Genomic DNA, 14,909 nt, shown 5'->3' on the forward strand with positions numbered 1-14,909 from the left:
GAAAACTGTTCTCAGTAAAACTTACATATTCTATGACTATAAACAAGTCACAAGATCAGACTTTTGACAACTTATATTTATATTCCTAGGCCTGTTTTTATACATAGATAGCTTTATGTAAGTTTTTACCAGAGTGAGAAGTTTTGCCTCTGTTAAAGTCTTTGGTGAAAGACTAACTAGAAATCCTGTATTTAAAAAAAGCGCTGTTGCAATAAAGAATCGAATTTGACCGCTAATGTTTTGCGGATCTCTGCTAGTTTATTTTTTCGGAATGTCACCTGACTATGCAGAGCATGCGCAGAGTCATCACCAATGTCATCAGTGCATCCGAACATTTGCCAGCTTGCCTGTGTGAATCCACACATGCGCCCGCGGAGATCACCACGCAATGACGTCAGACATAATGGCCGTGATCGCTGCCTCCATTCCCCCAGCAGTATCCCGCACCCTCCTGCCATCGCCGCCTCAATTGCGGCTTTCAGTTTCCCACTCCCGGCCTTGCCACTTCCTCCCCTCAGCCGCTCGCTTCCCGACACGCCCCATCATCCCTCGGTTGCTCGCAGCCCACCTCGCTGCTTCCCCTACCCCCTCAGCTGCTCATACCTGCCTCGCCGCTTGGAGAAACAGAAACGGGGGTCGGGGGCAGGAAGGAAGAGGCTGAGGGTGGAGCAAGGGGTGCCATGGTAAGGCAGGGGAGCGAGCAGCCGAGGTGGGGGCGGAAGCAGCAAGGTGGGGAGCGAGCAGACAAGCAGGGGAGGGAGTGGCAAAGAGAAGCAGCGATAGCGGGAGGGAGCGGGGTACTGTTGGCAGTGGGGTGGAGGCAACAATCGCAGCTATTGAGGGGGGTTTGTGTTTAATTCATTTTTTGTGTCAAATTGAGCAGCGCCATCTTTATTACTGGCAGCTTCCTGAGAGGTCTGAGGCTGCGCCACCTAGTGGTTGTTTTGTCCGCAAACACAGCCGTATTTATGATACTTGTTTATTTTCTGCCTTTTTTGACTCCCAGGCCTGTTGGTGACCCTCATGATAGGCATATAAGTGTGGAAATTGGTCCATGATAATTTGCCTTTTGACTTTTTCATTTTATTCTCCTCTGTTTACACATGTATTTTCTGTTTGATTTATCTCATGACAGTTGAGGTTGGCAGTTATATCTTTTGAGGAACTGCAAGCATGAGCCTCTCTAATCTTATGTAGCTTGAAACATTAGAGTAATATTGTGCTTTACTCCCTTCAGACACCTTTTGTTATAATTTGAATAGTTTTGTCTTGCTTTCAACAAGAAGGCACGGTCATGTTAAGTATTCTAATTTGGCTTTCAGGTTGGTGCAGCACTGAGGCCTGCATTCTCCCCCGACACCCCACCTGATGTTACTGCTAAGGCATGTCAAGTAAGTGCTTCATTTCTTGATTTTATAGGACTAACATGTCATTCACCATTCTCATCTTAAATGGTTTTTCAGTTTTCAGCAGTTTAGATCTGCAACAGAAGCATAATATGATCTTTCTGCACTCTTAATATAGTGGAGGAAAAAATTTGATCTCAAAGCAACGTGTAATCCTATCACTATGGAGCACTGCACCTTTATTATTCTATGGTAGAGATTTCAGTTGGATGTGACTGAATTGCCATTCCTGTGAGAGAAAATTCATCCAACAGCTCAGTTTTTACTGCAAAACCACATCAGAAGTTGGTTTGGGTAACAGTTGCAATAGCTCAGCTGGTAAAGCCAGCTCTTATACAGACCAGAAGATTCTGGAATCCATTCCCAATCTGTGCTGACTTAGGCAGCTGCTATAGTTGGCTCCTTTGGTTCGGAATCAGTCAGAGTTCCCTGCGCAGTTACAGCCCTTTTTGAGCCTTACCATCAAATGTATGTGTATATTTATTTTTATTCATTCATGGGATGTGGGCGTCGCTGGCCAGGCCAGCATTTATTGCCCATCCCTAATTACCCTTGAGAAGGTAGTGATGAGCTGCCTTCTTGAACCACTGCAGTCCATTTGGTGTAGGTATACCCACAGTGCTGTTAGGGAGTTCCAGGATTTTGACCCAGCAACAGTGAAGAAACGGCGATATAGTTCCAAGTCAGGATGGTGTGTGACTTGGACGGGAACTTGTAGGTGGTGGTGTTCCCATGCATTTGCTGCCCTTGTCCTTCTAGTTGGTAGAGGTCACGGGTTTGGAAGGTGCTGTCTAAGGAGCCTTGGTGCATTGCTGCAGTGCATCTTGTAGATGGTACACACTGCTGCCACTGTGCATCAGTGGTGGAGGGAGTGAATGTTTGTAGAAGGGGTGCCAATCAAGCGGGCTGCTTTGTCCTGCATGTTGTCGAGCTTCTTGAGTGTTGTTGGAGCTGCACCCATCCAGGCAAGTGGAGAGTATTCCATTACACTCCTGACTTGTGCCTTGCAGATGGTGGACAGGCTTTGGGGAGTCAGGAGGTGAGTTACTCGCCTCAGGATTCCTACCTCTGACCTGCTCTTGTATCCACGGTATTTATATGGCTACTTCAGTTCAGTTTCCGGTCAATGGTAGCCCCTAGGATGTTGATAGTGGGGGATTCAGCGATGGTAATGCCATTGAATGTCAAGGGGAGATGGTTAGATTCTATCTTGTTGGAGATGGTCATTGCCTGGCACTTGTGTGATGTGAATGTTACTTGCCACTTATCAACCCAAGCCTGGATATTGTCCAGGTCTTGCTGCATTTCTACACGGACTGCTTCAGTATCTGAGGAGTCACAAATGGTGCTGAACATTGTGCAATCATCAGCAAACATCCCCACTTCTGACCTTATGATTGAAGGAAGGTCGTTGATGAAGCAGCTGAAGATGGTTGGGCCTAGGACACTACCCTGAGTAACTCCTGCAGTGATGTCCTGGAGCTCAGATGATTGACCTCCACAAACATCTTCCTTTGCGCTAGGTATGACTCCAGCCAGCGGAGGGTTTTCCCCCGATTCCCATTGACCTCAGTTTTGCTCGGGCTCCTTGATGCCATACTCGATCAATTGCTGCCTTGATGTCAAGGGCAGTCACTCTCCCCTCACCTCTGGAGTTTAGCTCTTTTATCCATGTTTGAACCAAGGCTGTAATGAGGTCAGGAGCTGAGTGGCCCTGGGGAACCCAAACTGAGCATCACTGAGCAGGTTCTTGCTAAGCAAGTGCTGCTTGATGGAACTGTTGATGACACCTTCCATCACTTTACTGATGATTGAGGCTGATGGGGCGGTAATTGGCTGGGTTGGACTTGTCTTGCTTTTTGTGTACAGGACATAACTGGGCAATGTTCCACATTGCCGGGTAGATGCCAGTGTTGTAGCTGTACTGGAACAGCTTGGCTAGGGGCGTGGCAAGTTCTGGAGCACAGATCTTCAGTACTATTGCCGGAATATTGTCAGGGCCCATAGCTTTTTCAGTATCCAGCGCCTTCAGTCGTTTCTTGATATCACGCGGAGTGAATCGAATTGGCTGAAGTCTGGCATCTATGATGCTGGGGACTTCAGGAGGAGGCCGAGATGGGTCATCAACTCGGCACTTCTGGCTGAAGATTGTTGCAAATGCTGCAGCCTTATCTTTTGCACTGATGTGCTGGGCTCCCTCATCATTGAGGATGGGGATATTTGTGGAGCCACCTCCTCCAGTTTGTTGTTTAATTGTCCCCCACCATTCACGGCTGGATGTGACTGGACTGCAGAGCTTAGATCTGATCCGTTGGTTATGGGATCGCTTAGCTCTGTCTATCACATGCTGCTTATGCAGTTTGGCACGCAGATAGTCCTGGGTTGTAGTTTCACCAGGTTGACACCTCATTTTGAGGTATGCCTGGTGCTGTTCCTGGCATGCCCTCCTGCACTCTTCATTGAACCAGGGTTGGTCTCCTGGCTTGATGGTAATGGTAGAGGGGGGATATGCCGGGCCATGAGGTTACAGATTGTGGTTGAGTACAATTCTGCTGCTGATGATGGGCTACAGCGCCTCATGGATGCCCAGTTTTGCACAGCTAGATCTGCTCGAAATCTGTCCCATTTAGCACGGTGGTAGTGCCACACAACACGATGGAGGGTATCCTCAATGTGAAGGCGGGACTTCGTCTCCACAAGGACTGTGCGGTGGTCACTCCTACCAATACTGTCATGGACAGATGCATCTGCGGCAGGCAGATTGGTGAGGACGAAGTCAAGTATGTTTTCCCCTCTTGTTGGTTACCTCACCACCTCCCGCGTACCCAGTCTAGCAGATATGTCCTTTAGGACTCGGCCAGCAGTGGTGCTACCGAGCCACTCTTGGTGATGGACATTGAAGTCCCCCACCCAGAGTACATTTTGTGCCCTCGCCACCCTCAGTGCTTCCTCCAAGTGTTGAACATGGAGGAGTACTGACTGATCAGCTGAGGGTGGGTGGTAGGTGGTAATCAGCAGGAGGTTTTCTTGTCCATGTTTGATCTGATGCCATGAGACTTCATGGGGTCCACAGTTGATGTTGAGGACTCCCAGGGCAACTCCCTCCCTACTGTTTACCACTGTGCCACCACCTCCGGTGGGTCTGACCTGCCGGTGGGACAGGACATACCCAGGGATGGTGATGGCAGTGTCTGGGACATTGTCAGGTATGATTCCATGAGTATGGCTATGTCAGGCTGTTGCTTGACTAGTCTGTGGGACAGCTCTCCCAAATTTGGCACAGTAAGGAGGACTTTGCAGGGTCGACAAGGCTGGGTTTGCCGTTGTCGTTTCCGGTGCCTAGGTCGATGCCAGGTGGTCCGTCTGGTTTCATTCCTTTTTATTGACTTCGTAGCGGTTAGATACAACTGAGTGGCTTGCTCGGCCATTTCAGAGGGCATGTAAGAGTCAACCACATTGATGTGGGTTTGGAGTCACATGTAGGCCAGACCAGGTAAGGACAGCAGATTTCCTCCTTCCCTAAAGGACATTAGTGAACCCAGATGGGTTTTTACAACAATCGACAATGGTTTCATGGCCTTCATTAGACTAGCTTTTAATTCCAGATTTATTAATTGAATTCACATTCCACCTTCTGCTGTGGTGGGATTTGAACCATGTCCCCAGAGGGGTACCCTGGGTCTCTGGGTTACTAGTCCAGTGACAATACCACTACGCCACCGCCTCCCCTATGGACAGGATCAGGATGGTTCATCAGTAGTCATTAGTCACAGGCACTTAAATGAGTAAGTTAAACCAGACTTAATCATGAGTTGGTACCACCAGGCAAAGGGGAAATTAAAGAAAAAAGTGTTGAGCTGAAGATGAAAACATAGCAATCATTTTAGTTTTGTGACTGGCTGGAAAAAAAGTCTTCAGATTTACCAAATGGACTGTAATGACCTGAAAGTCGACTTCTTTTGAAGAGAAAGTAAGAAGTAGATTTTAACCTGCAGCCCCATTTTAATTGACGTTGCTAGCTTCAGTTTCCCATTACTTCACAGGTGGAGTCCATTTCTGCCGCACTTGGAAATGTTACAACATATTCTGAATTAGATTCATTTAGGAGCTTGGCTTTTTTTCTCTAGTGAGGTAGTTTCCAGACCCTTGAGGAAGTACATAATTAACTGACATCTCCGTGTTAAATATGTTGGATCCTCAGTTGGGCCTATCCAGTCAGTGTGATCAAATTGAACATTTTTCTTAAATTCTGCATTAGGTTTGCAGTGCCTGGATTGGAAGCGGAGTTGTGAGTGACCTAAATGATCTTCGAAGAGTTCATCAGTTGCTGGCAACATCCTTGAGCAAAATACAAGTTGGGAAGGAAGCACGGAATCAGCTGTACAACGAGAGTACCTCGACAATGGAGACTCTAGCTGTCCTGAAAGCATGGGCAGAAGTATGTAATGCTTAATACAACCTCAAATATGCTGTTTCAATCCTTATGCAGCTTTGTACTTCTGATACACATCATTCATTTTTGAAAACATCTTTATCTGGGTCGTCAGTTCACCCTGACAGGCATAGGTGTTAATAATAAAATGGAGGAACCTTGTACAAATGCATTATAGAACGCTGATATTCAAACAGTGATTCACTATGACTTTGGCAGCATCTTTGTCCCTGGTAAAGACAGATGCAAAGTACTCATTTAGTACCTGAGCCATGCCTTCTGCCTCCATGCAAAAATCCTCTTTTTGGTCCCTTATCAGCCCCACTCCTCCTCTTAGTACCCTTTTGCTGTTTATATGCCTATAGAAGACTTTTTGTATTTCCTTTTATGTTAGCTGTCTGTCTCTTCTCATTCTCTTAGCCCTTTTTACTACTTTTTTCACTTCCCCTCTGAACTTTGTACATTCAGCCTGTTTCTCACTTGTATCACTAACCTGATATCTGTCGCACTCACCCTTTTTTCAGCTTCAACTTACTCTATTTTTTTTTAATCATCCAGGGAGCTCTGACTTTGTTTATCCTACCTTTCCCCATCGTGGGAATATACCTCAACAGTACCCGAACCATCTCTTCTTTATAGACAGCACATTGTTCAGTTACAGTTTTGTCTGCTTATCTTTGATTCCAATTTACTTGGGCCAGATCAGTTTTCATGCCAATGAAATTCGCCCTCCCCAGTTAATTATTCTTACTCTGATTTGCCCCTTCTTTTTTCCAAAGCTAACTTAAACCTTATGATACAATGATCATTGTCCTCTAAATCTTCCCCTACTGCCATTTGACTCATTTCGTGCCACAGAACCAGATCCACACCCTTGTTGAGCTGGAAACATATTGATGTAGAAAATTCTCCTGAACATATTTCAGAAACTCTTTCCCTTTCTGCTCTTTACACTATTACTATCCAGTCTATGTTAGAATAACTTAAGTCCCCCATTATAACTACTCTACAGTTTTTGCACCTCTCTATAATTTCCTTGCAAATTGTTCCTCTATATCTTTTCCACTTGTTGGTGGCCTATGGAATACACTCAGTAGTGTAAATGGTACTTCTTTCTTACCAAATAGAGTCTGTCCTTGACCCCTCTGGAACATTTGTTTATTTGCTTAACATTTTTATGTTTCCTGTCAGGTTTATGTAGTAACTGTTGAAATGCGAAAAGTGTGTGCACCTAAACAGAAGCAGTTCTTGAAGGTTGAGAGCTCTGCAACTGATGGCTCTAAGGATATAATTATGACTGCAGATGGTCTTCTCAATTTGGTCCAATCAGAACTGGGAACACTGAGTAAGCTTTGGCTGGCTGTACTACAGGACTATGCCCTTCTCACCTTGCCTCCAGAATATGCTAATCAGCTTCCAGCTGAAGGTAAGGATATTGATATTTTTGATAAATTGTACTTAAATTGAATTTACGTTTAAAAGTTTCTCTTTGGTTCATTTGCTTGCACATACAAACTTTGCTGATGGCTGACATAACTAAGGTTCAGAAACTTGGGCTGTTCTCAAGGAACTCTCAATATCCAGAGCCAGCAAATGAATGGTGACACAACCTGTTTTTTTACCCATAAACGGTCAAAATACATGATGGCAGCTATTGCTTTAGCAGCTGAAGTTAAATGACATAACATTGAAAGCCCTCTATCATAGCCCCAACACATACTCCAGTTAAGTGTTGACACCTTGAAAATAGATTTTCCAATTGATAGCTTCTGACACTAGTGTTTTGATGTATTTTGAGGTGGAATGTTGCGAGCCACTCAGTATTTTTAATATATAATAGGTGTATCTTGAGAGAATTACTGTTTTTCTGTAAATACCATTCTCAGCTAAAAGATTAGGCAAGACCTTACCCTGATTTACTAATGCCATTCTGATACTGACTGCTAAGGAGTGCATGAAAGCAATGAAGTGACCATTTTCCCTCCTTGTGGGGAAGTGCTTGTCCTTTGCTCAGTCCTTTGCCAGAGCAGTGTCAATTGGATCATAAAGCCAAGGTGAATGGAGGATACAGGCGAAATGTCATGCCTTGCCACTCTAAAGCACCAGAAGCTAGTGTTTCAGTGAGATGTGTATTTGCAGCCCCTTTTTTTGATTTTAACTATAAAATGTAAATCTGAGGATTGAAAAATGCTGCCATTAATAAAATTGAGAAATACTAAAGCTAAAAATTCACTTCCTCGCAGGAGTTTTTTACTCCATTTTCTGTATTATAATGTTGAGGGGAGGCGTCCTATTTTAAATATACCTCTGCTCCCGACTCTAACCTTAGCTACAATTTAGAGTTCCTCTAAATTTGCCATTGCATTTTTTCTCGAATTTTCTCCTCGCCTAAAAGCACTGAGCCACCGCAGTTCTTTAATGCCTGTCTAATTAACAATTGTTTGTGTGAGCTCAGATGCCACACATCAACAAGCTCTACCCAACTTTGATTGCAATTCAGCAAAATCTAGACCTTGGCCTAAATCTACAGCGTGGGCCTTTGAATAGTGATCTGGAGCATGAATTGTCACTGATTTTCTCAGTACTTCAGGAGCATTGAGGCTAACTCTAATGTCTCTACCTAGAGACCAGGGATCAAACCTCAGGTCCTCCCTGTCTGCATGACTCAGTGCTGCACTAGATATTGAGTACCTTTGCCACCTATGCCCTCAGACAAGCACATTTGTATTTGTAAAACTAGCTTAAAGTTTACTCTAATGGATAAATGTGTCATACATTGTTGTATAAAGGCATAAAAACCATAAGATCTCATTCTGATTCTCACTTTCAGCCAACTTAGTTGATCACAACTGAGTCAGCATCTAGGATGTTATAAATGGCTCAGCCACTCTGGCTTGGGTCATCAGTCTTTGCTTCCCCTCCTTATTCCTTCCCAATGACTTCTGCTGGAAATGTGTGACTTTCTGATGAGAACAGGATCAGGCTCATTTACAATGCCTTTGTCCGTTAAATAGCATACTGACGTCGTCACAACGTGCCTCAAGAATAGCCACGTGACTGAGGTTCCAGAGGGTTGCTAAGAGCACCTTCTGGTGAAGCAAGGCGAAAAATTTGTTTGTTTTTTAGTAACTTATCAAATCCTGTTATATAGTAAAGCTTACAATATTAGTGGATAGTGCTTGGATGATTGTTGAAATTTGTAATAACTCTGCCTAAAACCATAATATTCAGTTTGTATTGAGTTGGTTGGATTACTACATGAATTTACTTGAATAGCGGTTCTAAAATTGGCCTTTAGCACCCTGCATTTACAACAAAGAAAACCAGTGCATATGTATAGCTGGCAAGTCAAGACAGATTCAGGCTTGCTGACATGAATAAATAGCCATTTGCATCAGGTATTGGAATCAATTCAATATTCATGGAATAGTAAGCTTAGCGAGAAGCAACTGACATGGTGAGGGCAGAAAATGCTTACGGCAAGAGAGGGAAATATAGCTGCAACATTTAGTATGCTCTAAATAAAGTGGTGATAGTAAATTCCTCAGTCAAATAAATATTAAAGGCTCTGTTTTGTTTCAAAATTGTCTTATCTGAAAGTGATAATTTTTTTTTATATGTTCTTCGGATGTGAGCATCACTGGTAAGGCCAGCATTTATTGCCCATCCCTAATTGCCCTTGAACTGAGTGGCTTACTAGGCCATTTCAGAGGGCAGTTAAGAGTCAGCTACATTGCTGTGGGTCTGGTGTCAAGTGTAGGCCAGACTGGGTAAGGACAACAGGTTTCTTCCCCTGTTACTGTCGCATTTAAGTCGCCTTGATTCAATTTAACTAGTATCAATAATGCTTCGTTATTTTGTTTCTTGCTTGCCATTAACAGAGTGAATGTTTGAGAGAATGGGCAATGAAGGAATGCCTCACCCAACATTCTAGGGGCATCTAAGTTCTCCATTCAGATCAAGAACTGAAACTGAGGTCTTGGTTTGAAGGCCTGATTGTCATGCCTTACATAGAACTCATCCACTGAGCCAGCACAGAAGATAAGATTCCTTTTTAGGAGCACTAGTTTTGTTCCATATATGAAATTCTGGCAGATAAATAAATGGGAATTTATCTAATCAAGTTTAATTTCTATTAAGTTTTCCCTCAGACCAATAATCCTGAAAAGTTCAACCTCATTAGACTCGTCATAAAATGCTAATGTATAATGTGTTTCGTCTTCTTTGGCTAGGTGGTGCATTCTATACATCGGAGACCATAGAGGGTGCAAGGCCACATTATTATAATTCTTGGGCTCCTATTCTTCATGCTACAGCATTGTGGCTGAACAGTACAGGTTTCATAGTAATTGACCCAGATGAAGGCTCTTCTCGTCTGTCCAGACCTGTAACCCCAACCATGCTGGGTCATGAGTCCACTTTGGCAAATGCAGTCAAGTCTCCAGAGGATATCAACACTGATAGATTCCATCTCATTCTAGGTTAGTTAAAGTAATGTTTTTCTCTGTAAATGGGATTATTAAAGGATATATTTTATATACATATGTGCACATTTACCAAACGAAGCAAACTGACCTGATCTTTCCTTGTGCGTGATTGTGAAATTTGTGAGAGAATAATCCACAACAATGTGAAAAAGTGCAAACATTTGGAACTTGTTGGCTGGATGTTAACATTCTGGTGTATTTGCAATGTTGACAGTAACAGCCTGTGTTTGTATTACACCTTTAACAAAGGAAAACATCCCACCATATTTCTTGCGGGTGTAAGGAAAATGGATGCTGAGCCAAAGAAAGAGAAATTGAGAGGAGTGATGAAAAGCTTAGTCAGAGGTGGGTTTTAAGGAGGGTTGTAAAGATTAGAAGGAGATAGAGGAACACCGATTTGGAGAGATGATTCCAAATAATGAAACACAGGCAACAAATGGTGAGGCAAAATCGGGGATGTACAAAAGCCAGAATCAGAAAAATGGAGAATCTGGGGAGTACTGGAGGAAGTTAGAGAGAGAGCGACCACAGAGGGATTTGAAAACAGACAAGAATTTTAAATCTGAGACTTTGGACATCAGGAACCAACATCAATTAGTGAGCTTAGCTGCTGATTGCACAGGGTTAAGTTCCATTTGTAACTCCTCAGATAATTGAAGTAGTCCATGCCTCCATGCAGTAAGACCTGGACAACATTCGGGCTTGGACTGATAAGTGACAGGTAACATTCACACAATGACCATCTCCACCAAGTGAATCTAACCACCACCTCCCCATGACATTCAATGGCATTACCATTGTCAAAACTCTCATCATGATCAAACTTAACTGGACTTGTCATATAAATACTGTGCTATCACAGCAGATCAGAGGCTGGGTATCCTGCGGCGAGTGACTTCCCTAACTTATTAAAGCCTTTCCACCATTTGCAAGGCACAAGTCAGGAGTGTGATGGAATACTCTCCACATGCCTGGATGAGTGCAGCTCCAACAATACTCAAGAAACTCAGCGCCATCCAGGACAAAGCAGACTGCTTGATTGGCACCCCTTCCACCACTTTAAACGTTCACTTCCTCCACTAGTGACACATTGTGTCTGCAGTGTATACCATCTGCAAGATGCACTGTAGCAACTCACCAAGGCTTGGTGGAGTTGCGGATAGTGATGAAGATTGTCAGAGGATACAGCAGGATATAGATCGGTTGGAGACTTGGGGGGAGAAATGGCAGATGGAGTTTAATCCGGACAAATGTGAGGTAATGCATTTTGGAAGGCCTAATGCAGGTGGGAAGTATACAGTAAATGGCAGAACCCTTAGGAGTATTGACAGGCAGAGAGATCTGGGCGTACAGGTCCACAGGTCACTGAAAGTGGCAACGCAGGTGGATAAGATAGTCAAGAAGGTATACGGCATGCTTGCCTTCATCGGTCGGGGCATAGAGTATAAAAATTTGCAAGTCATGTTGCAGCTGGACATAACCTTAGTTAGGCCACACTTAGAATATTGCGTGCAATTCTGGTCGCCACACTACCAGAAGGACGTGGAGGCTTTGGAGAGGGTACAGAGGAGGTTTACCAGGATGTTGCCTGGTCTGGATGACATTAGCTATGAGGAGAGGTTGGATAAACTCGGATTGTTTTCACTGGAACGACGGAGGTGGAGGGGCGACATGACAGAGGTTTACAAAGTTATGAGCGGCATGGACAGAGTGGATAGTCAGAAGCTTTTTCCCAGGGTGGAAGAGTCAGTTACTGGGGGACATAGGTTTAAGGTGAGAGGGGCAAAGTTTAGAGGGGATGTGCAAGGCAAGTTCTTTACTCAGAGGGTGGTGAGTGCCTGGAACTTGCTGCCGGGGGAGGTGGTGGAAGCAGGTACGGTAGCGACGTTTAAGAGGCATCTTGACAAATACATGAATAGGATGGGAATAGAGGGATACAGTCCCCGGAAGTGCAGAAGGTTTTAGTTTAGGCAGGCATCAAGATCGGCGCAGGCTTGGAGGGCCGAATGGCCTGTTCCTGTGCTGTACTGTTCTTTGTTCTTTGCTTCTAAGCCATCACCTCCCAAATCCAGAACCTGTACCACCTAGAAGAGCAAGGGCAGTAGGTGCATGGGAGCACCACGCACTTGCATGTTCCCTTCCGCGTCACACCATCCTGATTTGGAAATACATTGTCATTCCTTCATCAGCACTGGGTCAAAATCCTATCCTGGTAATTGCTACCTAACAGCACTGTGAAAGTAACTTCACCGCACAGACAGCAGCATTTCAAGAAGGCAGATTATCACCTCAAGGACAAATAAATGCTGGCCTTGCTGTTGATGCCGCATTCCTTGAATCAATGGAAAAAAAGGTGCTGTGGAACTTGGGGTTAGACAGGATATGAGCAAAGCAGTTTGGACAAGCTGGTGTGTATGGAGGACAGAAGGCCATCAAGGAATGTGATGGGGGTTTGTTGAGAATGGGGTTGTGGGAGCATGAATTGTATTGGACAACAGGTATTTGGATAACAGATGGGAGAGAAATTTGGAACCAGAGCTTGAGTGGGAGGTTTGGTATAGGAGGAAAAGGGAATGGAAGAAGCAGTTCAGTAATGGTCAGTATCTGGCTGGCAAATCCATAATTCCTTACATTTGTTGTGTGAGGCAAGAGCAGAGGGGGCAAAAGAAGTGGGCTATTTTGGCGGAGCAAAGTGAAGCCCTGTAGGACTTATTGTGGTCAATTTAGAACTGACGATGGATAAGTAAGCTAATTATGCACAATGTATGCTCAAGTTTTTGCACCCCTAACCTGGCAAAGCAATCATGTGGTCTTACTAGAGGGAACAACAATGTTGGGTGAATGTTTCTTGGGGATGAAAGTTGAAGCGAGGAATAAATGAACAGCTGTAGATATATCATGGCAAATGGATGGCCAAAGGCTAAGTGTCAAAATCAAGGTGGGAGGAGTGCACTGTCTTTTCTAGTTCCACTTCTCCACAGGTCACAACATATATTTAAATGTTTACCCAGTTACCGATACAGTCAATCATATGCTCTACTCTTTATCCTGAATAAAATACACCAACCAGGTTTCTTTAATAAACGACAAAATTATCAGTTTATTATAAAACAAGACTTATCTAGTAATGAAGCAAAGCATCAACACACATATTGAAATATGAAAATTCCCTTTTTAAATATGCCACACACACACACACAGAAAAAGAGATTCTCTTTTACAAAAAAAGACAAAGAAAGGAATACTTTGGCCAAAAACTACTTAATTCTTGGAAAAAAAAGAGAAGATATGGAAGAATGCCAGTTGTCCTTTTTGGTTAGGCAGGTATACGGAGACAGATCTTCAGTTTTGCCAAATAAACCAATGTCCATGATTCTAAAATACGAATTTTCAAAAAAAATTCAAACATAGAAGAACTTAGATAACATCTCCATCCTTGGAGGAACAAAATGCAATTTTTAAATGCATTTCATTACTAAGTATGGAAAAACTGAAGATGAAAAAATATTTAAGCACAATACACACTCCTTCTCATTCATTCTTTACCTGTAGCTAATACAGTTCTGCTTTATACCATCTTTGCACTCAGATAACTCAAAGCAAAGTTAAATCTTAGACAAACCATCCGCAATGATATTTTTCTCCACAATGTGGATAATCTTTAAGTAATAAGTAGTAGGAGTAAACTCTAATAGGAATAGTCTGACATTCTGGTTTTTGAATTTTTCTACAAAGGCTAGGGGGTTATGATCAGTATAAACCAGTGTCTCTGTAGTCGTGGTGGACATATACTTTAAAATGCTTAACAGCTAGCAATGAGCCCAGGGTTTCTTTTTCCATTGTTGAGTATCTCTTTCGGTGTCGATTTATCTTTTTTGAAAAGTATCCCACAGGCCTTTCTATGCCCGATTCATCGTCTTGTAATAGGACTGCACCCACCCCTAGGTCACTAGCATCAATGGCTACCTTGAAGGGCTTAGTGAAATTTGGAGCAACCAACACTGGTTCATTAATCAAAATGGCTTTCAGCCTCTCGAAGGATGCTTGGCAATCTCCTGACCACACTATCTTGGCTTTCACTTTTTGTAGCAAATCCATCAGTGGAGCAGCTATAGTATGAAAATTTGGTACAAACTTGCAGAAGAAACCACACATCCCCAAAAACCTCATGATTTCTCACTTAGTCTTGTACTTTTGCTGTTCTTGGCAACACTTGTCCTTGCCCTATTTAAATTCCCTAGGTAGGTTACCCTCGCTTTTGCAAATTCACTTTTGGAAGGTTATCACTCAATCCACCGACTGTAATTTTCTAAACAGAGCTTCTAGTTGTTCCAGTGTCACTGTATACCAGTACAACATCAAGGTAAACCACACGGTTATGAACACTGGCTACCACTTGGTTCATTAGTCTCTGAAAAGTGGCTGGGGCATTTTTTAGCCCGAATCATTGGAAAAGACAGTCTGGTGTAATGAAGGCCGGTATTTCTTTAGCTCAGGGTGTTAAAGGATCCTGCCAGTATCCCTTTAACAAATCTATTTTGGTAAGAAATGTGGCACTGCCCACTCTGTTAATTCCTCGCTTGG

The 14,909-nt window shown here is 43.4% G+C and overlaps 1 protein-coding gene across 3 annotated transcripts in view; it reads left to right on the forward strand.

Moving 5' to 3' along the window:
• heatr5a (HEAT repeat containing 5a) overlaps positions 1-14,909 on the forward strand; it is a 117,740-nt gene that overhangs the window by 73,285 nt on the left and 29,546 nt on the right. For all 3 annotated transcript variants that reach the window (XM_068039346.1, XM_068039347.1, XM_068039348.1), the window contains 4 exons: positions 1,323-1,391; positions 5,665-5,844; positions 7,030-7,264; positions 10,071-10,319. In XM_068039346.1, coding sequence (XP_067895447.1) covers positions 1,323-1,391; positions 5,665-5,844; positions 7,030-7,264; positions 10,071-10,319 — 733 coding nt within the window. The remainder of the gene's footprint in view (positions 1-1,322; positions 1,392-5,664; positions 5,845-7,029; positions 7,265-10,070; positions 10,320-14,909) is intronic.

This window comes from Heterodontus francisci, chromosome 9, assembly GCF_036365525.1.
Source record: "Heterodontus francisci isolate sHetFra1 chromosome 9, sHetFra1.hap1, whole genome shotgun sequence".
NCBI lineage: Eukaryota > Metazoa > Chordata > Chondrichthyes > Heterodontiformes > Heterodontidae > Heterodontus > Heterodontus francisci.